Source organism: Amblyraja radiata, chromosome 11 (assembly GCF_010909765.2).
Source record: "Amblyraja radiata isolate CabotCenter1 chromosome 11, sAmbRad1.1.pri, whole genome shotgun sequence".
NCBI lineage: Eukaryota > Metazoa > Chordata > Chondrichthyes > Rajiformes > Rajidae > Amblyraja > Amblyraja radiata.
This window is the reverse complement of record NC_045966.1, coordinates 65,754,961-65,779,722: the sequence shown is the minus strand read 5'-3', so window position 1 is coordinate 65,779,722 and position 24,762 is coordinate 65,754,961. Positions and strand designations below refer to the sequence as shown.

Here is a 24,762-nt window from a genome sequence, read left to right as displayed (position 1 = left end):
GGTGACCATTTTCTAACAGAACACTGTACTTAACGTAGTGAAGAGACAATTACATACGAAACGTAACTAACTTCATACCAAAGATATTCCTCCAGTCCTTTGCCACAGTTTTACTCCCACTGTCATTTTGTAAAGTTAACGTGTGAAGCCACGGGCGGAAACTCTCGAGCTCTTAATTGTTTTCTTAGTTGTAGATGTACACGGGAGTGCGGGGGCCCACAACATGGACAAACAAGCTACAAAAAAACCCACTCATGTCAGACGATTCCTGATTCTGGCGTTGCTGGCACTGGCATTGGTGTTTCTAAACTTGCGGCATATAAAGGTGCGTAAAAAGATAAAACTAATCCTCATGCCACCACGCATTAAATTGATAACTATGTAAAATGAGTAGATAAGTGTGCAACATTGGGTGAGAGTTGGGAGTGAGATATTTCGAGAGACCAAGCCCGAGGGAGCGTAACGACCGAAGGGAGGAGGGGGAGGGGGAGAGGGAGGAGGGGGGTGAGGGGGTGTGTCCCCCTCCCATTGGTACGGAGCTTTTGCATTTTTCAGCTTGATATTGTAGCAATATTACAACATTTTGAGATTTTAAAAATCAAGTCTCCAATTTATCCCATCAGATAAAGCCTAAAAAGAAGTTTAATTTGACACCTAATTCACTTTCACATCTTCAGTATTAAAAAAGTCATGGCCATTTTCATACTCGGAAATTAGCATCTTGTTCCCTATTATTTTTCCATTAACTTAACACAAAAGCTGTGATCGAGGACAGTCAAAATTGACCGTTGTGACGGAATTAGTAATAAACATAGAAACATAGAAAATAGGTGCAGGAGGAGGCCATTCGGCCCTTCGAGCCAGCACAGCCATTCATTGTGATCATGGCTGATCGTCCCCTATCAATAACCCGCGCCTGCCTTCTCCCCATATCCCTTGACTCCACTAGCCTCTAGAGCTGGTGGAGTCACCGCATTGTGGCCGGGGGGAGAAGTAGCTCAGGTGCTGCGAGCGGCTGCTACCTCAGCTCCTTCTGCAAGCCACCGCTCACCTCTGGCAGTGCTCTCCGTCTGAAAACCTCTCTCCTGCCGCTCGCCGGCATCACGCATGTCAGCCGCTTCCAGCAATTCCTTAAATTCCGACAGCGCGATCAAGGGACCAATTGAGGTTATTCGGCCCACTCGCTCACTCAGCCGCAGGTTTCCAGAGAGTCAGGCTGCAGCCCACTCACTCGCCCGGCTCCCCCCCCTCCTCTTTTCACCTCCTCCCCTCTCCTCCCTCCCTCTCTCCCCCCCTCTCTCCCCTCTCCTCTCTACCCATCACAGGAGACAACCTCCTCTCCGTGTCCATGGACCGATCCTCTATAATGCTGGTGGAAGCCACAATCAGCCGGTCCTCCACCGCTTTTGGCAGTCCTCAACAAAGAGCCTATACTCGCTATAGGATCTTTGGTCCTCAGATCGCTCTGGCTCGCTCGGATCCCCATGACCTGCCGCCCTGCCCCACTCCTCTCTCTCTCTCTCCCTCTCTCTCTCTCTCTCTCTCCCCCTCTCTCTCTCTCCCCCACTCTCTCTCTTCCCCCCTCTCTCTCTCTCTCCCCCTCTCTCCCTCTCCCCCTCTCTCTCTCTCTCTCTCTCTCTCTCTCTCTCTCTCTCTCTCTCTCTCTCTCCGCCCTCTCTAAATTTTGGTTGTCGGGTGTCTGCAGCCCAATTGTTTGCCTCGCCTTTTTTTTAACAAGTTTGTGTTCACAAAATGAATTTTGGTTGTCGGGTGTCTGCAGCCCAATTGTTTGCCTTGGCTTGGCTTTTAAAATCGTTGCAACAGTTGGATGCCTGCCCAAGCATCCATACGGCCCACAATGTCTATACTAGCCCCCTGGAAACCAGTACCTTCAGCCCGCAACACCCATACTAGCGCAATAGACAGCCCCCCCCAATGGCGAGCAGTATTGGAATTGGTGGAGAGGTGGAATATTGCGTTGGTGTCCAGCCCTCCTGTGTGATGCTGGGACCCAATGGGTCCCACTTAGTCTAGTTAATGATAGTAATATAATATCATGGGGCGTAGTTAGCGTGTGTGTGTGGGTGGGTAGTTTGTGTGACACCGCAAAATATCTCCTCGAAAATCAGATGCAAAAACACGGCGATTTTTACATATTTCGGTTGGGATTTAACATGATTTCAGAAATCCACTCCTCTTAATTTGGTCAATTATTTCCCCAAATTTTTAATAAAATTATTCACAAAACTCACTTTAAAAAAAATAAGCGGCGCTTGCCATCTGCTGACGTCACAATGCCCACATGCCCACCAATCGAGGCCCACCTGCATCCTAGCCCCTCCCCCCCCGGCTGTGGATGAATGCAGCTGCTATCAACGCGCATGCGCTGTTTTCCACAAGGTACATTTGCCCACCCACCCATCTTCAAAATGTGCAGAAAGATCGAGAACGTTCTGCAGCAAAGATCCTACAGTTGTGCTCCGTTATAGGATCTTTGTTCTGCAGATCGTGAGGTCAGCGGCGCTGAAGAAGCTTTTCCTCACTGCCAGCGCAGCTCGTCAAGCCACGCCCCTCCCCTCCCCTCCCCTCCCTGACCGCTCACTCACCCGCAGGTTTCCAGAGAGTTAAGTCGCTTCTGTCTCTCTCCCGGCCCCCACCCCCTCTCCTCCCCTCCCCTCTCCTCACCTCCTCCCCTCCTCCCCTCCCCTCTCTAACCGTCACAGGGGACGACCTCTTCTCCGGGGTGGCCAGATCGTCTGCCCCCCCCCCCCCCACGGGCCCGGCCCCGCTCTGTCATGATGGTGGGTGCGCTTCCCCTTGCGGAAGCCACGATCGGCTGGTTCCCCCCGTTGCTTTTCACCGTCCTCAGATCGGGCCTCGCTCTGGTCCACGCCTGCCGCAGCCTAGCTCGGGCCCGGCGCCTGGTGGGAAGGCCGGCTCTACGACCTGGGTAGGTGCTGTCTCTACCCCGTCCCAGAGAGGGTGGAGAGGAGAGGGAGGAGGAGGAGAAGGAGGAGGAGAGGGGGGGAAGGGGGCCTCCCTCTCTGCCCCCCACTCCCTCTCTGACCCCCCTCCCTCTCTGCTCCCCTCCCTCTCTAGGGAGTGGCGAATATATGGACTTATGGGTGAGCGGTGGAGTATTGCGTTCGGGAACCAGTCCACCCCTGTGATGCCGTGCCCCCCCCCCCCCACCAACCCCACCCCCCAATCTCTACCCCCTCCCCTTCCCTCTCCACCCCCCTCTCTCTCTCTCCCCTTCCTCTCCCCCTCCCCCACCCTCCCTCCCTCCCCTAAACCCCCTTCACCCCCCTCCCCCCCCCCCTTAGTGTGTGTGTGTGGGTGGTTAGTGTGTGTGGCACTGGGGAACAGACCCAACGGGTCTGCACTTGGTCTAGTAACCATTATAGATATATATTCAGCTGCCATCGTGTATGCATTCCATGCCTTAACCAAGTATTCTTCTTTGCTTAGTCTTGACAGTGGGAAATAGCAGTTCATCTGACCTGTAGTGGAGCATTGTAGTGAAGCCCAAATCTGTTCTCCCACTATAGCACACAGACTAATCCAACAGGAGACATTGAACAGTCATCAGGTGGGATCATGATTCCTAATTTATATCCCCTCGTTTAACTGAAGAACACAATTTGAGAATCAAATGGATTTCTGCTCTTTTGGTTAGCTTCAGGCACTAGCTGGAAAAAGTCACACTGCTCCGATTTAATTGCAAGTATTTTTTATCAACTAATTTTATTTCCTGATTTTAAAGATCATGGGACTGCTTTGCTGCAGTTTTTTTAATGGCCTCGTTCTGTGGCAACATTTTGCCAGCAGCACAACAGTAAATGTTCAAATACAACAGTTCTGAACGTATTAGCTTCAATGAAAAAGCACAAATCAGTACTGTAACTGACAAGCTGCTGGTCAATGCCAATGGCAACGGAGCCACCGACTAAGTGATTGCCCAATTGCAGGGAATTTCCCCAGCTCACAGAGGATCAAAGGTACAATGCCTGGGAATGCCCCCACTGTGTCTGGAAATGTAGTCAACGTTGTGGCCTGCAAGTGAGAATGAAACACAGGGGACAACGACCACTCCCTCCCTACCATTCTACTGGTTACTGTCTCTAGAAAATAAAGCCGAGGACTTAAGAGCAAGTCTTCTTTATGCTGTGTGCTCTGTTTCACAGAGGCGTGGCTCACCCCCAGCTCCTCAGACGCGGCCCTTCAGCCAAAGGTTTCTCCATTCTTCGCACGGACGGAACAGGGGTATCGGGGAAAGGGAGAGGCAGTGGCGTCTGCCTCTTGGTCAACTCGCTGTGGTACTCAGATGTAGCAGCCCTGTCCAACTCCTGCTCTCCGCACCTGGAACACCTGGCGGTGAAGTGCTATCTCTTCTACCTGCTGAGGGAATTCACCTGCATTATCGTGACCCCAGGCAGACATCCCTCTAGCATGAGAGGTGATGAACACTGTGGTCACGGTGGTGCAGTGGTAGAGTTGCTGCCTTACAGCGAATGCAGCGCCGGAGTTCTGGGTTCGATCCTGACTACGGATGCTGTCTGTACGGAGTTTGTACATTCTCCCTGTGATCTGCGTGGGTTTTCACCGAGATCCTCCCTCACTCCAAAGACGAACAGGTTTGTAGGTTAATTTGCTTTCTAAATGTAAAAATTGTTCCAAGTGTGTGTAGGATAGTGTTAATGTGCGGGTATCGCTGGTCGGCACAGACCCGGTGGGCTGAAGGGCCTGTTTCCGCGCTGTATCTCTAAACTAAACTAAACTAAACAAAACTAAATACCAGACAGTGTACCATGATGCCTTTCCTTTGAAAGCCGGGAACCTCAAGAAGACCACCTTGAAGAAATCATTCCCAAACTTTACCAACACATGGCCTGCAGCATCAGAGGATCAAACACCCCTGACCACTACTATTCCACCATCAAAAATGCCTACAGCTCCATGCCTTGCCCTCACTTCGGGAAATACGGTCACCTAGCTGAGACACTTCTTCCTATGTATAGACAGCGACTGCAGACAGAGCCTGCGGTGAGGGCTGCACAGAGCTGTTCAATGGAAGCAGTGGAACGACTCCAGGATAAATTGGTGTCAGTAGAATGGGCGATGTTCAATGACTTCGCAGTGGACCTGGACAAATATGCCACGGTTTTTACTGAATTCATTAGTTATTGTGTGGAAGAGTGTGTTCTGTTGAAAATCAACAGAGTGTTCCCCAACCAGAAGCCTTGGATGAATCAGGAGGTCTGCAATCTGAGGACCAGATCTTGGGCACTCAAGTCTGGCGACACAGTGTCATATAAGATGAGGATGTAACCCTGACAATTGACAAGGGAGAACCGGTGGATGTAGTGTACCTGGACTTTCAGAAAGCATTTGATAACGTCCCACATAGGAGATTAGTGGGCAAAATTAGAGCACATTGGGGGTAGGGTGCTGACATGGATAGAAAATTGGTTGGCAGACAGGAAACAAAGAGTAGTCAAGTCAAGTCAAGAGAGTTTATTGTCATGTGTCCCAGATAGGACAATGAAATTATTGCTTGCTGCAGCATAACAGAATATTGTAAGCATAAATACAGAACAGTTCGGTGTTTCTATATAGCAGAGACCATATATACACATAAATAAAAAGATATAGTGCAATAGGCTGTTATAGTTCGTTTGGTGGCGAGTTTAATAGCCTGATGGCTGTGGAGAAGAAGCTGTTCCTGAACCTGGATGTTGCAGATTTCAGGCTCCTGTACCTTCTACCTGATGGCAGCGGAGAAATTAGTGTGTGGCCAGGATGGTGTGGGTCCTTGATGATGTTGGCAGCCTTTTTGAGGCAGCGACTGCGATAGATCCCTTCGACAGTGGGGAGGTCAGAGCCAATGATGGACTTGGCAGTGTTTACAACTTTCTGCATTCGTTTCCGCTCCTGGACGTTCAAGTTGCCGAACCAAACCACGATGCAACCGGTCAGCATGCTCTCTACTGTGCACCTGTAGAAGTTCGAGAGAATCCTCTTTGACATACAGACTCTCCGTAATCTTCTCAGGAAGTAGAGGCGCTGATTTGCTTTCTTCATATTTGCACCAGTGTGCTGGGACCATGCACGCCCAGGAATTTGAAGTTCTTGTCCACCATGCTATAAACGGGATTGTGGGTCCCTATTCTACCCCTTCCAAAGTCCACAATCAGTTCCTTGGTTTTGCTGGTGTTGAGAGCCAGGTTATTGTGCTGGCACCATTTGGTGAATCGGTCAATCTCACTTCTATACTCTGACTCGTCCCCATCAGTGATTCGTCCCACAACAGTGATGTCGTCAGCGAACTTGATGATGGAGTTCGCACTATGTCCGGCTACGCAGTCATGAGTATAGAGTGAGTACAGCAGGGGGCTGAGCACGCAGCCTTGAGGTGCTCCAGTGCTGATTCTTATCGAGGATGACACATTTCCACCAATAAGGACAGACTGTGGTCAGTGGATGAGGAAGTCGAGGATCCAATTGCAGAGGGATGCGCAGAGACCCAGATCTGAGAGCTTGATAACCAGCTTGGATCAAGTGGTCCAGAGAGGAGTGGAGAGCCAGTGAGATCACATTCACCGTTGATCTGTTGTGGCGGTAAGCGAAGTGCAGTGGGTCGCGGTTCTTGGCGAGGTAGGAGTTGATATGTGCCATAATCAACCTCTCAAAGCACTTTATCACCACAGACTTTAGTACCACTGGTCGATAGTCATTGAGATATGTCACTTGCTCTTCTTGGGCACTGGTATAATTAATGCTCTTTTAAAGCAGGTGGGGACCTCAGACCTCAGAAGTGAGAGGTTGAAAATGTCTGTAAAAACGCCAGCCAGTTGGTCCGCACAGGTTTTTAGAACACGACCCGGTATACCATCAGGGCCAGGCGCTTTCCAAGAGTTCACTTCCCTGAAGGATCTTCTGACGTCGGCCTCTGTGACTGTGACTGAAATACCATCATGGCGAATGGGGGCTCGGGAAGGCACATCAGTGTTCTCCCTATCAAAGCGTGCGTAAAACGCATTGAGCTCGTCAGGGAGTGATGCTTTGCTGACAATTGAGCTGCCTCCTGATTTCGCCTTGTAGGAAGTGATGGCATTCAAGCCCTGCCACAGTTGCCGAACATCTGTCTCATCCTCCAGCCTGGAGCAGAAGTCCCTTTTGGCCTTTTTGATGGCCTTACCAAGGTCGTATCTGGACTTCTTGTAGTCATCTGTATCTCCAGACCTGAATGCCCGGGATCTGGACTTCAGAAGAGTGCGAATCTCATGGTTCATCCAAGGCTACTGGTTAGGAAACACTCGGAAGGTTTTTGTTGGGACGCAGTGCTCCACACATTTCTTTATGAAGTCTGTAACGACTGTGGCGTATTTATTGCCGAGCCCCTGAACATTGCCCAGTCTGCTGTCCTCACTTCTGGTGGTGCGCTCTTCAATTGCTGCCTGTAGGCAGGAAGAAGCAGCACCGCAGTATGGTCGGACTTACCGAAATGAGGGCGAGGGATAGAGCGATAGGCGTCTTTGATGGTGGTGTAGCAGTGGTCGAGGGTGTTTGATCCTCTGGTGCTGCAGGAGACATGTTGGTGAAAGGTAGGGAGTGATTTCTTAAGGTTGGCTTTGTTGAAGTCCCCAGCTATGGTGGTAAATGCCTCGGGGTAAGCCGTCTGGTGTGTGTCGACCACGGCGTGCAGCTCCCCCAGTGCCAGATGAACATCTGCCTGGGGTAGGATGTAGACCGCGGTCAGGATGATGGAGGTGAATTCCCTCGGTAGGTAGAAGGGACGACACTTCACCGCCAGATGTTCCAGGTGTGGAGAGCAGGAGTTGGATAGAATGGCCACGTCTGAGCACCACGCTGAGTTGACCATGAGGCAGACGCCCCCCCCTCTCCCTTTCCCAGATGCCAGGGTACGGTCCAAGCGATGGATGGAGAACCCTTCAGGCTGGACTGCTGAGTCTGGGGAGCTGGGGGTGAACCATGTCTCTGTGAAACAGAACACAGAGCATTCCCTCAGCTCTCTTTGATAAAGCAGTCTTGCCCTTAATTCCTCCGCTTTATTTTCAAGGGACTGTATATTGGCCAGTAGGATAGTAGGGAGAGGGGGCCGAAGTCCCCTGCGCTTCATTCTGACCTGAAGTCCTGCCCGTTGGCCACGTTTACAGACACAAATTAGCAATGTTACAAAATGTTGCAATTTAAAAAATCAAGTCTCCAATTTATCCCATCAGATAAAGCATAAAAATAAGTTTAATTTGACACCTAATTCACTTTCATATCTTCAGTATTAAAAAAGTGATGGCCATTTTCATACTTGGAAATTAGCATCTTGTTCCCTATTGATTTTGCATTGACAACGCAAAAGCTGTGATCGAGGACAGTCAAAAGCCCATAACTTTCTTAAAAATTAAGAGAACTGAATGAAATTTTCAGTTATTATAGATTGAAGCATTCTGAAACAAATATAAAACATCTTACTTGGATGATCTGAAATTAAAGCATATAATTAGTTAATTACCTAATTGTAGCTAATTATAAAATTGACCGTTGTGACGGAAATAGTAATAAACACCCAGACTGCCTTGAAAATTCAAAAATGTGAAATTCTCAAGATCAGAACTTTAATATTATTGTATTATATGCTGTAAGTCCGTAACAGATAGGTAAATAAATTACAATTTCTAGCAATAGACCAAGTCTTTATGGAGATCAGTTGCTAGCTGGTACATTGGCATATCATAATCAGTAGCATCATTATACTCCTCAGATTGTAACCAATAAGCAACTCTGTACACCTTGTTTTTCCTCAACTTTTCAATTTTGGCATTGTAAACTACAAGTTTGTGCTCTTCAAACCACACATGACATGCCTTTCTGCCCACTACTTTTCATAGAAACATAGAAACATTAAAAAAAAATAGGTGCAGGAGGAGACCATTCGGCCCGTCGAGTCAGCGCCGCCATTCATTGTCCCATTAAGAATGTCCTGTAGATTCCATTTCTTTAGAAAAGGATAATTTTTTTATATAGCCTAAGTATCCAAATAACAAACTAATACCATTCACACAAGAATTCACAATATAACATGATTTTTAAATCTCACGGTCATGAATTCATATGCCAGATCAAAGGAATTTGATGTTTAATTCCCATAAATTAATCTAGAAACATCCACTCAATATAATCAACATTTGAATTTTTTTGAAAAATACATGTGACTAAAACTGATATTTAGTATAAAAATATTGACTATGGCTAGACAATAACACAAAATATAGAAGATTTAGATGCTCTTATGACATGATTGTCCAAAAAAAAGACCATTTAAATCATCTTGCGAGTGGGTTTTTCTGGAATGCGATCTATTGGAACGTTGCATTTGCGGTGAATTTGAACCCCAAATCAGCATGAAAAACACTGCCGGTTTGTATGGGGCCCAAATCAAATTTTCGCAATGTAAAATTTGATTAAAGCCATCCCAAGAAGCAAGTTTATATGTAAAATAGACGACTTACCTGGAGTTTTGTCCCGTTCATGCAATCCGTCACGTTGTATGCGCTGAGGGCGTTAGAAGTCACTTTTTATTTTAATCAAATCATTAAATCGACTCGCGATTAACAAAACAAACAAAACGGGAAAGCAAGTCTGATCGATTTTTCTTCATCAGCCAGCAGCCCGAGGAAGTCCGCCTCCGACAGGTGGGAGAAAAAGGCATTTTAAATCCACCCCCCCCCCCCCTCAAAGGCACCAAAGTCGCGCACACGGCCAGTGGCAGAACTGCAGCCCTGCCGAAGGAAAGTTTTGTGACATCACTGCACAATGGAGGCCTCTCCGTTGTGTCCAGGTACTGTGCTTACTGTACCTGCTGTTTCTGTGAAACTGCACTGGAATGGGGATTCCCTTCCAGACAGCAGCAGCTCCAGCTCCGTTGCGATCAGGGATTCCCTCACAGTTGGCAGCTCCAGCTTGGTTGCTCCTGGGAGATCCTGCCCGTCAGCTCCGGAGGTCTACCCGCTGTTTCCACGTACGGTGCCTGTGATCCTCAGTAGAGTCGGGTGTTCTCCAGCGATCGAGGGTTGTTTACAGTCGGGGTCTCCCACAGCTGCGTGTTATTGCAATATCGCTAGTGCCTTCAAATGCACAAGCAGCTTGTCCGTTACGGCAATGATTTATGCCGTTTCTCTGATCCAGGTGAATTGAGTGAAGCTATAAATAATTCTCTTGTGTTGAGCTGCTGGCAAAATGTCGCCACAGGCAGGCGCCATCTTTTACGGGTACCTTTCAGAATGGCAGGCAGTGACTAGTGGGGTACCGCAAAGTTCGGTGTTGGGACCACAGCTATTTACAATGTATATTAATGAAGGGATTGAAAATAACATTAGCAAATTTGCAGATGACACAAAGCTGGGTGGCAGTGTGAACTGTGAGGAGGATGCTATGAGGATGCAGGGTGACTTGGACAGGTTGGGTGAGTGGGCAGATGCATGGCAGATGCAGTTTAATGTGGATAAATGTGAGGTTATCCACTTTGGTGGCAAAAACAGGGAGGCAGATTATTATCTAAATGGTGTTAAGTTGGAAAAGGGGAAGTACAACGGGATCTGGGGCTCCTTGTTCATCACTCACTGGAAGTAAGCATGCAGGTACAGGAGGCAGAGAAGAAAACGAATGGTATGTTGGCCTTTATAACAAGAGGAGTCGAGTTTAGGAGCAAAGAGGTCCTTCTGCAGTTGTACAGGGCCTGTGTGAGACCAGACCTGGAGTATTGTGTGCTGTTTTGGTCTCCAAACTTGAGGAAGGACATTCTTGCTATTGAGGGAGTGTAGCGTAGGTTTACAAGGTTATTTCCCGGGATGGCAGGATGTTGATAGATTGCAGCGGCTGGGCTTGTACACTCTGGAATTTAGAAGGATGAGAGGCTATCTTATTGAAACATATAAGATAATATGGGTTTGGACATATTAGAGGCAGGAAACATGTTCCCAATGTTGGGGGAATCCAGAACCAGGGGCCATAGTTTAAGAATAAGTGGTAAGCCATTTAGAACGGAGATGAGAAAAAACATTTTCACACAGAGAGTTGTTAGTGTGTGGAATTCTCGGCCTCAGAGGCGGTGGAGGCTGGTTCTCCGGATGCTTTCAAGAGAGAGTTAGATAGAGCTCTTAGGGATAGTAAAATTAAGGGATATGGTGAGAAGGCAGGAACAGGGTACTGATTGTGGATGATTAGCCATGGTCACATTGAATGGCGCTGCTAACTGGAAGGGCCGAATGGCCTACTCCTGCGCCTATTGTCTATTGTCTATCTTCTTTTGTTTGTTTATGATTTAATCTATTGAGTACTGTGTTGCAAACCTGTTGTGCTGCTGCTGCCAGTAAGAATGTCATTGTTCCGTTCTAATACATATGACAAGAAAACACTCTTGAATCTTGAATAATAATATTCTAATCACGCAAAAATTCTGTGATTGAAACTAAAATCTGAATTTTTCAGTCTTGATGATTATAAATGCTGTAAAATAATTTGAAAAAAAAATTCATTGAATTTGCTGTTTTCCATAGTTTGCGCAATTTTCAATTTCCGGAGCAAAGTCAGTGTGGATCAGATACCCAGCTCCGAAGAATCATTCCACACTACTGCAGGAAGTAAAAATGGCGAAGACTGAATGGATCCACAAGCTGATGCAGTATGGCTATCAGACTCATAGTTTCACCCTTGAAGAAAGAACAGAGGGGACAGTACTGATGAAAATGATTGAATGGCCAATGCCTCCCGATCCCAGTGTGCCCTTTAGGAAAAGCAGCGACCCATTGCATACTTGCTTTATCATTTTAAATCCTGAGAAGACTTTCCACGTTGGAGATCAATTGCAGGTGATGCTGCGAATGTTTGACTTTGACGGAAATCCAAAACAATATGGAGGCGACTATCTGCAAGCGCGGATTCACACCCCAAAGTTAAAGGCTGGTTCAGCAGGGACAGTTATAGATAACCAAAATGGATATTATTACATTAATTTTACTTTATCCTGGCCGGGAAAGGTCCAAGTGTCAGTTTCCCTCGTTCATCCCAGTGAAGGGATCAAAGTACTAAAACGGCTGCGTGAAGAACGATCAGGTCGAGTTTATATGAAAAGCACTTTCAAGGCTGGAGCAATTTCAAAGACTACTGTTTGCAATCTGTTTTTAACTCCAACTAAACCACTATGTAACTTTACTGATCTCAGGACAGGAGAGCCTTGGTTCTGTTACAAACCAGAAAATCTTCCGTGTTCTACACGAATCAATCAAGTTCGAGGTGGATATTTGACAGATAATTTAATTGGAGAAGAGAGGCTGTTTTTACAAAGGTATTCCACCTACATTTTATCTTTTATATTTTGATATTTCCATTTAGTGTTTTCTGTTTTTATTTCTTATATCTAGCATCTGCAGCTTTTTGCTTTTAAGTTACAATTCATTTTGGTTCTTTATTTATGGAGTTCTTTGTAGCGGCACCAAACGTGGTGAATAAGGCCAGACGTCAGGCAGGTTCAAACGATAGTTTATTCAGGTGTTACATTGGCCCGCTAACATAATATTCATTGCTGCTGTAGCTGAGCGAGGTTGTTCTCTCGGGCTCAGCTACCTGTTGACTGCTAAGGTCATGAGGTGAGATAACCTTAAGTAGCAGGACACTCCCTCTAGCATATGACGTCACGTGCCAGCCCTCGTACCTACTGATGAGGGTTCGACCATAAGTGGTCTGTGTATTAGCTGACGCCACATCTTATTGATTTATAGTATTTATTAACATTAATAAAAATTTAGGTCGTCCAGTTTCATCTCGTATTCCAAGTACACGCTGGTTGGTAGGTCAGTTGCTTATTATTAAGGCTGCCTTAAAACACATAAAGGTGGATAAATTCCATGAGCCTGACCGAGTGTATCCTAGAACATTGTGCTATGGGAGGAAATAAATTGCAGGGGTTCGGGCAGAGATATTTAATTAATCGTTAACCATAGGTAAGGTATCGGAAGACAGAAGGGTGGCTAAAGTTGTGCCTTTATTTAAGAAGAGGATAGGCTAGGGAATTATAGCCTGGAGAGCCCAACATCAGTGGTGGGAAAGATACTGAAGGGAATTCTGAGAGATTGGATCCACCAGCATTCGGAAAGGCAAGGACTGATTTATGGATAGCCAGCATGGCTTTATGCATGGGAAATCGCATCTCCTAAATTTGATTGAGTTTTTTCAAGAGGTGGCAGAGGATTGACAAGGGCAGGTTAGTAGACATTGACTGCAGGGTATATCAGGGTAGATCACATAGGATCCAGGGTGAGCTAGCAAAATTGAATACAAAATTGGCTTGGTGTAGAAGTCAGAGAGTGATAGTGGAGAGTTGTTGATCAAATTAGCGGCCTGTGACCAGCGGTATGCCACAGGGATCTGTTGTTTCTCAACTATATGATTTGACTGAACGTGTAGGTGGCATGGTTACTAAGATTATGGATGAGACCAACATTTTTGGTATAGTGAAGTGAAGAAGGTTATCTAAGATTACAACAGGATCTGTATTAGCTTGGGCTAGGGACTGACAGATGGAATTTAAGTCGGACAAGTATCTAACCCTGGAAAAAAGATTCTAATAATCTGGCCTATCGTTATCTCTCGTAAATTAACATAATTCTATCTTTTTCTTGCGTATGGCGTGCACAGCCTAAAGTTGTAAGACAACTTGTTCTGTTTGATCTGTTTGTGCACGCCGGGTTGATTGCATTCGTTGAAACAGGGTGGACCACGTGAAGGTTGCAATCTCCCGCCGCGACATAATTCTCTCAGGTAGCCCGTCAGCTTCTGACATTCCAGAGAAAACAATCCAGGTTTGTCCAACCTCTTCTTATAACCAATAGTCTTTATATTTAAATGATACTTATTTATTTATGCTACCAATGTGATGATATTATAATGAATGCTTCATGGGTTCAGGTAAAATGTATTTTTATTTTGTCTGTTTATCGTTTTTCTCTACTCACTATTTGGAGGGTACTTTTTACATGCAGGGGTTCTGATCCATCCTGATAACATTGGTCTTATTACACATTTTTTACCTTGCACAACCATCTTGTAATTTGTTTTTAATTTTCTAAATGGTTCCTCAGTTGAACCCCCACTACCTTGGTCCACTCCTTGAAGTATTATAAGGAGGTATTTTATTTTCCAGCACAAAGTTAAGTAAGCCTATCCATATGGAACTGGTTCCTTCTTACAGAAATTAATATGCAGCCTGCATTTGCCCCACAGTGGCACACAAGCCATGGATCTATCCGATGTGTTCACATGGAGAGCAATGTCCAAACAAGGCCACACCTTTGCTCTAAAACATTTCATAGTCTTTCTCGCCACAATGTTGCACCTTATTACCAACAGACATCCAGTTGGAATGCAGCAAATCTAGTCTTTGCAGGGATAGGTTTATACTGATCACAGCCTTACTTTATTAACTTTGTTGTCTGATCCCTCTGTCAAAGCAGGGAACGTATACTGAGCACTGCTTGACGCTGACTTGCAGAGTTTACGTTGACTCATTCAGCTTACCCTAACTAACAAGTTCTCTGCAACTCCTTTTTGTTGTTAAGACATCTGCGTTGTAATGATGAGATGATCACTTGACATGCCCATCCAAGGATGCTGACTGACTGAAACCTCTGCAATGTGGGGGCTCCATTGATGTGGTGACAAAGAAGGCACTGACACAACTCAATCTTTATTAATATTCATATCAGTTTTAAATGAGTTAAACTGCTATAAAGATAGTTAGATCAAGCTCTTAGGGCTAAAGGATTCAAGGGATAGGGGGATGATCAACCATGATCATATTAAATGGTGGTGCTGGCTCGAAGGACCGAATGGCCTACTCCTGCACCTATTTTTCTATGTTCTATGTTTCTAAATTTACAGGCATTTAACTAAATCATTCAACAAGAGCTTTGCAACTCTTAATCACCTAATTTACTGATATAGCTTTTCCTATCTTGTTGCCCAATAATTGAAACAACACTTGGACTTGGATTCCAGATGTAAAATGAACTGATTGGGATTATTTCAATGGGTTGTAATCTTCTCTGATTTAAGATGTCATGGTTCGCCTTCTGTGTCAGTTGTCTTCGAGTAATATCACTCCTGGTGTACTTGATGTTTCTTTGATGTTTTCACATCAATCTTCTAGAAGGCTGGGGGTCCTCAAATCCCAAATGAGACAATTGGAAATTGGAGCTTGGATTTGATTACTCCCGACAATATTCTCACATGGGAGAATAACTAAGTCTTCCTACATTGCTATTTCATCATTTTAACCTGTACATCTAGTTATTCCTTATTGCCATAGTGATAAAGCCCTTTTTCCTGAGTTTGATGCCTTCGTTACTATCGGATTTTCTTGCCTTAATACAACTAAATGGTCACTGTTATGTTTTCACTTCATTTTGCCTCTGAGCCTGGAAACCCTGTGAGAATGATGAGAAGATAGACTGTTACTTGCTTCTGCTTTTCCTTCTATCATGAAGATCTGATTACAGTCTGTCCCACATAGTTTAATCACCATCGATGGCCTTTTGCAACAGTTCCTGATTCTCAATATTCTTCCAGTTAAATTGTTGTTAATTATTTTGGTCTTCTCGTTAAACTTTATAGACCATGAGCTGAGCATGAGTGAAGTAATCAAATGGAAAATAATGTCCAGTCTATGTTTCACGTTTGAGACACTGCATCAGTTTCAATCTGAGACGACTATCCCTTTGGCTCCACAGATGCTGCTTGACCTGCTGAGTTCTTCCAGCAGTTTATAATTTTGTTCCAAATTCCAGCATTCACCATCGCTTGTGACTACCCTCTGTTCAGGAATGATTATTTACAACAATTGTCTCACAATAACTTGCTTTGTAGAAGTTTAGTTGCTACCCATGTGGCTACAATAGAGACATACAGCTGCGCATACTTAACTACATTAAACCTCATTAGCAAGTCCTGGGCACATTTGCTCAGCTGATCAACACCCTGCCATAGTTCTTGATAATCATCTTCATTGTTTATGAAACTACCTATTTTAGTATAATTTGCAAACTCGCTTATCATGCCTTGTGCATTCACATCCAAATCTCAAGCAGATGACAAACAGCGATGGACCCCATACTGATCCCTGAGGCACACCACTATTCACAGACCACCAGTCCCAAAAGCAACCTTCTACCACCATCTTCTTCCTACCATGAAGCCAATTTTGTTTCCAGTTAGCTATCTCTCCCTGGATCCCGAGCGGTCTACTCTTCCAGAGCAGACGACCATTGGTTAACCTGCTACAAAGGCCTTGATAAAGTCTATATAGTCTACATCTACAACCCTGCCCTCATTAACCTTCATAGTTGCTTCTTCAAAAATTTAATCAAATTCAGTTGTTTCCATGGAACAGGAGACTGAGGGGTGATTTATGTGAGGTGGATTAAATTATGAAGGCCCTGGATGAGGAAATAGAAATAGACTTTTCTCTTAGCAGACCATAAAAATGTAAATGAGTTACTGGAACAATGACTAGATATGAGAAGTTTTGTCACCGACATGTGCATGAACAGCTGTGACCTGCCAGGCTTCAGACCTTGTTCTAGAAAACAAGTTTTGCTTGAATTGTGAATAATCTCTGATTATCCTCTAACCTGAGGTTTTAGTTGTTAGTTACAGAGTCTGATATTTTAAGAAAATCAATTGTTACCAGTAGAAATGTAATTTAACGTAGATCAATTTGTATTTAGATGGATTTGTTAAATTACAGGTTCCATTCTATTCAGAAGATGACATTTGAAGCTAAAATTGTGGAAGCTACGTTAATTGCGTTGGGCTAGGTTGGATGTAGATTATTTGATGACTTTCTTGGACTGTATGCATTTTATATTGACACAGTGACTTAATGAATGGTATTAACATTTGCAGTAAAGTCAACGCCGAGATGCCCATATTACCCTGTGCCATGGGTTATATAATCGTAGAGCCGTCACCTCAACCAAGTAAGATCATTTTCAATCATGTCTAAAAAAATTATAGTCTAGTGTATTGGAGAAAATAATAATAGCAGTTCCTCGCTATAAATATGCAGACCTTACAAACAAAATATTCTTTCTTGAATTTGAAGAACATTTAAGTTATAATTTATTCAGCAAAATGTATTATTTTCCAGGGCTAGTATTGATTCAATATTATGCACCTGTCACTTCTCAACCAATACAATCAATTTATTCTTATAGGAGATATGGTTGCCAATTGTATTTTTATAATTTTAATAGATGGTTGAAAATATAATCTAAGATAAAACTGCATTTTTCTGGGACTGAACCCTCTTTCCTGGTGTGGACCATCAGTAGTGGAGGCAGATCATCACCCAACATACATCTAGTCAGTGCAGCTCTTCCATTGAGTTCACCGAGCCAGATCTCAACAGCAACTGTACCAATACATGAAGGTGTTAACATTTTGAACAGAAAAGGTATGGGCTTGAAGCACTATTGGTTAACCTGCTACTAATCACTTTGGTGATATGAAATTTTAAAGTGGCAATTCTGTGACCTCCTCTGGATGTTCATTCCAGTGTGAAAAATATCCCTCTGAGATCTTTCTTACCCTATGCTCTCTAACTTTAGAATCATCTAAGTTGGGATAAATACTGGGTGTTCACTTTATTGCTGCCTCTCAAAATTTGATATACTTTATCTGTAGTAACTCCACCTGCACCATTTTACAAGGTTGTACTATTTACTGTGCAAGTCCAACCCTGGTTGACAGACCAAAATGCAATGTATCACACTTATCACAGTTAAATTCCATTGGCCAGTCCTTAGCCCACCTCCCCAACTGATCTAATCTGTTATGTACTTCAATATTACTGTGAGGTTTGAGAGAGCATAGGGTAAGAAGGATCTCAGGCATAATTTTCACGCTGGAATGAGCTGCCAGATAAGGCTACAGAAAAATATACAATTGCCACTTAATAAGATAGAAATTGATAGGAACGGTTTTGACAGTTATAGGCTAAATGTGGGCAAATGGGACTAGCTCAGAATCCCAGAATGATCAACATGGACAAAGTAGTCCATGCTCTATAGCTCTGTGATTCAGTAGAATATGGAGAAAATGAGCTCTGTTGTGTAAGTATTACTCACTGTCCACCATATCAGCAATTTGGGTATAAATTTACTAACAATATTAACTAACAGCAGTGGACCCACACTGACCCCAGCCATACACAACTGGTCACAGGCCTTCAATCAGAAAAACAACCTCCACAACTACCCTTTGTCCTCCAAACCAATTTTGAATCCAATGTCTAGCCTACCTTGGAATCCATATGATCTGATCTTGCAAACAAGCTTACCAATGTGGGATCTTGTTAAAGGCTTTGCTAAAGTCCATAAAGAGAATATTCACTGCCCTGACCTCATCAGTCGCTTGTTGACATCGAAAAAAACCTGACAGATTCATGAGACACGATTTCCCACAACCAAAGCCTTGCTGACTATTCTCACCCATTCTGTCCCCTAGAATCCCTTCCAACAACTCTCCCACCACTGGAAGCTGGCTCGCTGACCTGCAGTTCCCTGATTTGTCCTAGAGCCTTTCCCAAATAATGTGCAACATTAGCCACCCTCCCAGCTTTCAGCAATTCATTTCTGGCTAATGAATCTTAACAAAGGAAGCATTCATCCAGCTGGGCTGGTGCCAACGTAATTGATACAACATTGCTCACGTACTGCTGAAATTAGTTTACTTTGTACATTCTGTCCATGGAAATTATACCTAACCACTCAAAAATGTATTGCCCAAAGGCAAAATGTTTCTCTTTGTCCCCTTATTTTCAGCCACAGTTCTTGACGAATGTGTCCGGGGAAAACCAATGTCTACACCATCTGGCTTTTATTATAAGGACCAGTGGATGCCACTGACCTGCAATATTCGTCGCTTCAACACTCCTGCAAAAGTTACCGAGTGCCTTCGTAGGAAAAAAGTTCATCTGTTTGGAGATTCCACTATGCGTCAGTGGTTTGAATACTTGACTGCATTTGTTCCAGGTTAGTGTGATATATCACGCTATACAGATTTGTCTGGCTTATTTGCCTATCTTTTATATCCAAGTACAAAACTGAAATAAAGAAAATAGTTAAATCAGAAAGGAAACGAAAAATTTCAGCAATTGTGTGAGTTATATGGAGCAGCATAGTCAAGGTCAGATAGACAATAGGTGCAGGAGTAGGCCATTCGGCCCTTCGAGTCAGTACCGTCATTCAATGTGATCATGGCTGATCATCCACAATCAGTACCCTGTTCCTGCCTTCTCCCCATATCCCCTGATTCCACTATCTTTAAGAGCCCTATCTAGCTTTCTCTTGAAAGTATCCAGAGAACCGGCCTCCACCACCTTCTGAGGCAGAGAATTCCACAGACTCACAAGTGTTTCCTCATCTCCGTTCTAAATGCTTTACCCCTTATTCTTAAACTGTGGCCCTTGGTTCAGGACTCCCCCAACAAAGGGAACATGTTTCCTGCCTCTTGCGTGTGCAAACCCTTAATAATCTTACATGTTTCAATAAGATCTCCTCTCATCCTTCAAAATTCCAGAGTGTGCATGCCCAGCTGCTCCATTCCCTCATCATATGACAGCCCCGCCATCCCAGGAATTATCCTGGTGATAGTGTATCCTCATCTGTAATGTTCCACTCACCTTCTAATTCCTAATCATGTCGTTCCTAATTCTTCAGTTCACATCCTTGATCCTCAACCTACAACTTCTTTTAATTTACAATGGTATAGATGGTTCCCCAGTACAAACCTCCTTTTTCTCTTATTGGACAGCTAAGAAGTCAAGGCTAGCCAAGGCTAGACAGCTGAGATGGATTCACACCACCACTTGATCTTTCATTCACTGTCACCAGTTTAAATACCGTAGATGTGTGCGTTAGATGTGGTATTTGCATCTAGCAAGCCACCAGGCATACAGTATGTAGTTTGCAGCCAGACAGGGAGAACTGGTAGCCAGGAGACAGCTTACTGCAGAGGACTTTTCTGAAGACAACAGTTGGGCAGCTTGTAGAATTGCAGAAGAAGATAGACACAAAGTGCTGACGTAACTCAGTGGGCCAGGCAGCATCTCTGGTGAAAAGGGTGAGTGACATAACGAGTGGGGACCCTTCTTCAGACTGAGAGTAGGGGTAGGTGTTATGAAGACCTGGAGCCAAGAAAAGACCAGGACCGATCAGGGCTGGCCACAAATGCCCTCAGACAGGGCGGTACCCTGGTAGGCCCATTGTTGGCTAGGGAAGGTGTGATCTCAAGAGGGAAGCAATGTGGAGACTGGGGAACTGGTTAAATTACTAGGTTGAGGAAGCAGGGGGAGAGGGGAGTGGAGTGAAGTATAAGTATAAGTTACTTAAAGTTAGCAAATCATCATTCATACCACTGGGATGTAAGGTACCCAAGTGAAATATGAGGTGCTGTTCCTCCAATTTGCGAGTGGCCTCACTCTGGCAATGGAGGAGGCCCAGGACGGAAAGGTCAGTGTGGGAATGGGAGAGGTGTTGAAATGGTTGGCAATCAGGATATCCTGTCATCTCTGTGGACCGAGTGTGAGTATTCAGCAAAATAAGTCTACGTTTCGTCAAGTATAATAAGTATGTTAAGTCGCCAAGTCTACGTTTCGTCAAGTATAACAAGTATGTTAAGTCGCCAAGTCTACGTTTACTTTCACTGATGTACATTTGAGCCCATATTGGGAACACCAGATGTAATAGGTTGGGTTAGAAGAAGTACATGTGAACCTCTGTCTCAGATGGTAGGACTGTTGGGGTCCCTGGACAAGGCCAAGGTTGGAGATGCAAGGACATTTGAGGAGATATATATCGGCTATAGGCAGTCGGGATCAAGCAAATCCCTCAGTGAGTATAAGAAGCGCAGGAGTATACTGAAATCAATCAGAAAGGCAAAAAGAGAACATGATCTGGCAGTCAAGATAAAGGCAAATCCAAGAAATTCTACAGGTGTATTAAGAGGAAAAAGGAGGCTAGAGAGAAAATATTACAATAGGTATTAGCATAGCCATTTTTGTGTAGTGCCACAAGAGTTGAGGTAGGTATTAAATGAAAATGTCTAATCATTTTTTTTACTGAGGAGAAGGTCGTGGAAGCTAAGGAATTGGGACATAGATGTTGATGTCTTGGACCATATATGATTTATCAAAGAGAATGTATTTATGGTTTTAAAGCACTTAAAGGTGGATAATTCCCAATAGCCTGACCAAGTACATCCTCTATGGAGCCTAGGTGGAATATAGATGCCTCTGGTGCAATGGCAGTTTTAGATGGGGAACATAAAGATGGTTGCATCACTTTTTAGTTTGGTACTTCAAACGCTCAAGAACGAAGGAGGATGCAGTAAGTGTTGGACATTGTTTAGCCCATTACAGAACATTCTCTCCCTTTGTTCAACCTTTACCTTGGGTGGCAGGTAAATTGACAGCTCCATTTGGTGTGATGTTGTTTGGATTGAAGTGCCCATCCCAGTTTCTTCAATATTAACATTACCAATATTGTGACTTATCAATTTAAGTGTTTACGTATTTTTCTGTTTAGGTATTAGAAAGTTTGACCTTGGTAATTCAATAATAACTGGCCCTCACTGTGCCTTGGACATGCAAAACAACATCATGCTGGAATTTTGTGTTCATGGCCCGCCAATCCAATTCGGCCCCCTTTCAAGCCAGCATCTGTTCTACATTTCAAATAAACTGAATGAAATTGAAGGAGGGAAAAACACAGTTATTGTCATTGGTATCTGTGCCCATTTCACCACTTTCCCAGCAGAAGTGTACATCAGAAGGCTGCAGCATATTCGAAAATCGGTTCTACAGCTGCTCAGCAGGAATCCAGATACGGTGGTCGTTATAAAGACTGCAAATGTACGGACCTTTGTACAAGATGTACTTCTTAACTCCAGTGACTGGTTCCCTTTTCAACTTGATTTAGTGTTGAGAAGGATGTTTGCCGGCATCAACGTAGCATTTGTGGATGCATGGGCAATGACCATAGCCCACTACCTGCCCCATAACCTACACCCTCTGCAAATCATAATAAAGAATGAAATAGATGTGTTTCTTTCACATGTGTGCCCTTCCAAAAAGAGATAACAACATCTGCTTACCATGCATCACCACAATTACATTGCAAATCATAGTCTAAACCTGTCTAAAACTGAATGTAATTTTAAATATTTTGAAAATTTTGATTTCTAAGTTTTGAATTCATCTTTGTCACTATATCTTTTGATTCGATTCTATTATTTTAATTAGTTATAATTCTTAACTATTACCTGACATTAATAATGTTAGCTTTGATATTAAATCTTTGTTTGTGTGGAAGAAATTAATTTGGAGGGAAATTAAAGGAAAACCAGACTAGTGGGACCTGTTGGGTCCCAGTCACATGGGGGCCTGTGGGAGAGGTGTGTGGGATAGGGCGTGTGTGTGGGGCGGGGAGGGTGTGTGTGGGATAGGGGGTGTGTGTGGGGGAGAGGGGGTGTGGGGGAGGGGGGTGTATGGGGGGGGGTAGGTGGGGTTTATGGGGGAAGGGGGGTGTGGGGGAAGAGGGGGAAGCAGTCAACATGGTCTAAGACCTTTCCCACCCAAGCCATTCATTCTTATCCTCACTCAGGCAGATGATACAGAAGGTTGAAAGCGCTCACCACCATTCTCAGGAACAGCTTCTTCTCCTTTGATATCAAGAAGAACCTTCTGTAGGCTAGGGTACTGTCTAATTCCCCTCTAACTCATTGCAAACATTGAACCTTGTCTCTGGAATGGGTGCACTACAATGCTGAAAACTATATTCCGCACTCTGGATTTTTCCCCTTCACTTTACCTATTGTACTTGAGTTTGGTTTGATGGTATTGACATGTAATATTATCTGATTTAATTGGACAGCATGCAAAATAAAGCTTTGCACTGTACCTTGGTACATGTGACAATAATGAACCTCACCTGACCTGATGGCATACTTTGCAATTCTGTAATGGTACAGTATGTGAAGGAACATGGATGATGGCCATTTAGTAACGTCAAGGTCTTGGTCACTGGGTAGTGTTGAATGTTGTTCCTACTGTGGTGTACCGCTTAATGACTGCACTCTATCCCAGTGCCATAAATATTTTCTCCAGGCCTCTGAGTATTTCTTCTGTATTTCCTCAAAATGACACATGTCTCATTGAAATCACCTTTTAATGTGTAATGTTCAGTCATACCCGGACGTAACCCTGTTGAGTCTTTCATCCCATTTATTTCAGATGTAGAATTAAATTGTAGCTCATAAGGAGCGGGACAGCACGATGCCAACCAATAAACATTTAACAGGGTGGTTCTCAAAGTGGCAGCTGCATCCCTGGCAGGCAGGATACAAGTGGGGGTAAAAGAGGAGGGGGAGTTGTTTTATTGATTGAAGAACATCAAGGCAGTTGTCCAAAGCGACATTACCGTGAGGCTTTCTGGGTGGAGCTGAGAAATAAGAAGGGAATGATCACCTTGCTGGGAGTTGTACTTTTGACACCCGAATAGTCAACAGGAATTAGAGAGAAAAATGTGCAGGGGAGATGGCATGGTTAGTACGTTTGCAGATGACACTAAAGCAGGTGGTCTTAGAGTACTTGAAATAAATCCATATGGTCGTGTGGAGTATGTTCAAACTCTAACCAGAGATGAGGTCTGGATTGCTGGAACAGTGACAACTGCATTATCTTGGTAGTTGGCAGCTATTCCACCAGCTGGCTAGCTTGGTGAGCTGGAGATACATGGGAGGTCACAAACTTTTGGTTTGTACGCGCAACATGTGCAGATGTTCTTGGAAACACAAATGTCACTGGGATCCTGGGAGGAAACGCAAGCTAGAGCTATATGGCCAAATGTGATCAGTGAAATACAAGACTATCACAATCAGTAAGACTGGAGATGTGTATCGTGCTGGTGAGTCTATCAATACCACAGACAAAGGGCAAGGCCTTTTTATAAGAATCTTGCAAAACCTTTGAAGTGAGATTTAATAGAGAAATTAAACAAGAACTTACCAGTTTGAAGTTTGATCTTTATTTTATGAGAAATTGAGATGAGGGATTACGTGAAGAAGCCCGCTAGCCCGCATGCACGTCAATCTTCAAAGTAGCTGTATGAACCCACAGGATAGTTGCTGACCTAAACTATAGAGAGATTGAAGGCTAGAATGCGGAACTGTGGCGGCGGCAGCAGCGGCAGCGGAGACCTGACTCGGCACAGAAGCTGTGGCGGCGGCAGCAGCGGCAGCGGAGACCCGGCTCGGCCCTGGAGCGGTAGCGGCGGCAGCAGCGGCAGCGGAGACCTGACTCGGCCCTGGAGCGGTGGCGGCGGCAGCAGCGGCAGCGGAGACCCGGCTCGGCCCTGGAGCGGTGGCGGCGGCAGCAGCGGCAGCGGAGACCCGGCTCGGCACAGAAGCTGTGGCGGCAGCAGCGGCAGCGGAGACCCGGCTCGGCCCTGGAGCTGTAGCAGCAACAGCAGCGGCAGCGGAGACCTGACTCGGCCCTGGAGCTGTAGCAGCAACAGCAGCGGCAGCGGAGACCCGGCTCGGCACAGAAGCTGCGGTGGCGGCAGCAGCAGCAGCAGCGGCGGAGACCCGACTCGGCCCTGGAGTTGCGGCGGAGGCAGCAACCACCCGCGG

At 44.8% G+C, this 24,762-nt stretch overlaps 1 protein-coding gene across 1 annotated transcript; it reads left to right on the top strand.

Annotated features, from left to right (window-relative positions):
* Positions 1–245: 245 nt before the first annotated feature.
* LOC116978433 (NXPE family member 3-like) lies at positions 246–22,245 on the top strand. Its single transcript, XM_033029553.1, has 5 exons — positions 246–325; positions 11,577–12,364; positions 16,978–17,051; positions 18,897–19,106; positions 21,660–22,245. Exons 2-5 carry the CDS (start codon positions 11,667–11,669, stop codon positions 22,211–22,213), a joined length of 1,536 nt encoding a protein of 511 aa, XP_032885444.1. The 5' UTR covers positions 246–325; positions 11,577–11,666; the 3' UTR covers positions 22,214–22,245.
* Positions 22,246–24,762: the final 2,517 nt, after the last annotated feature.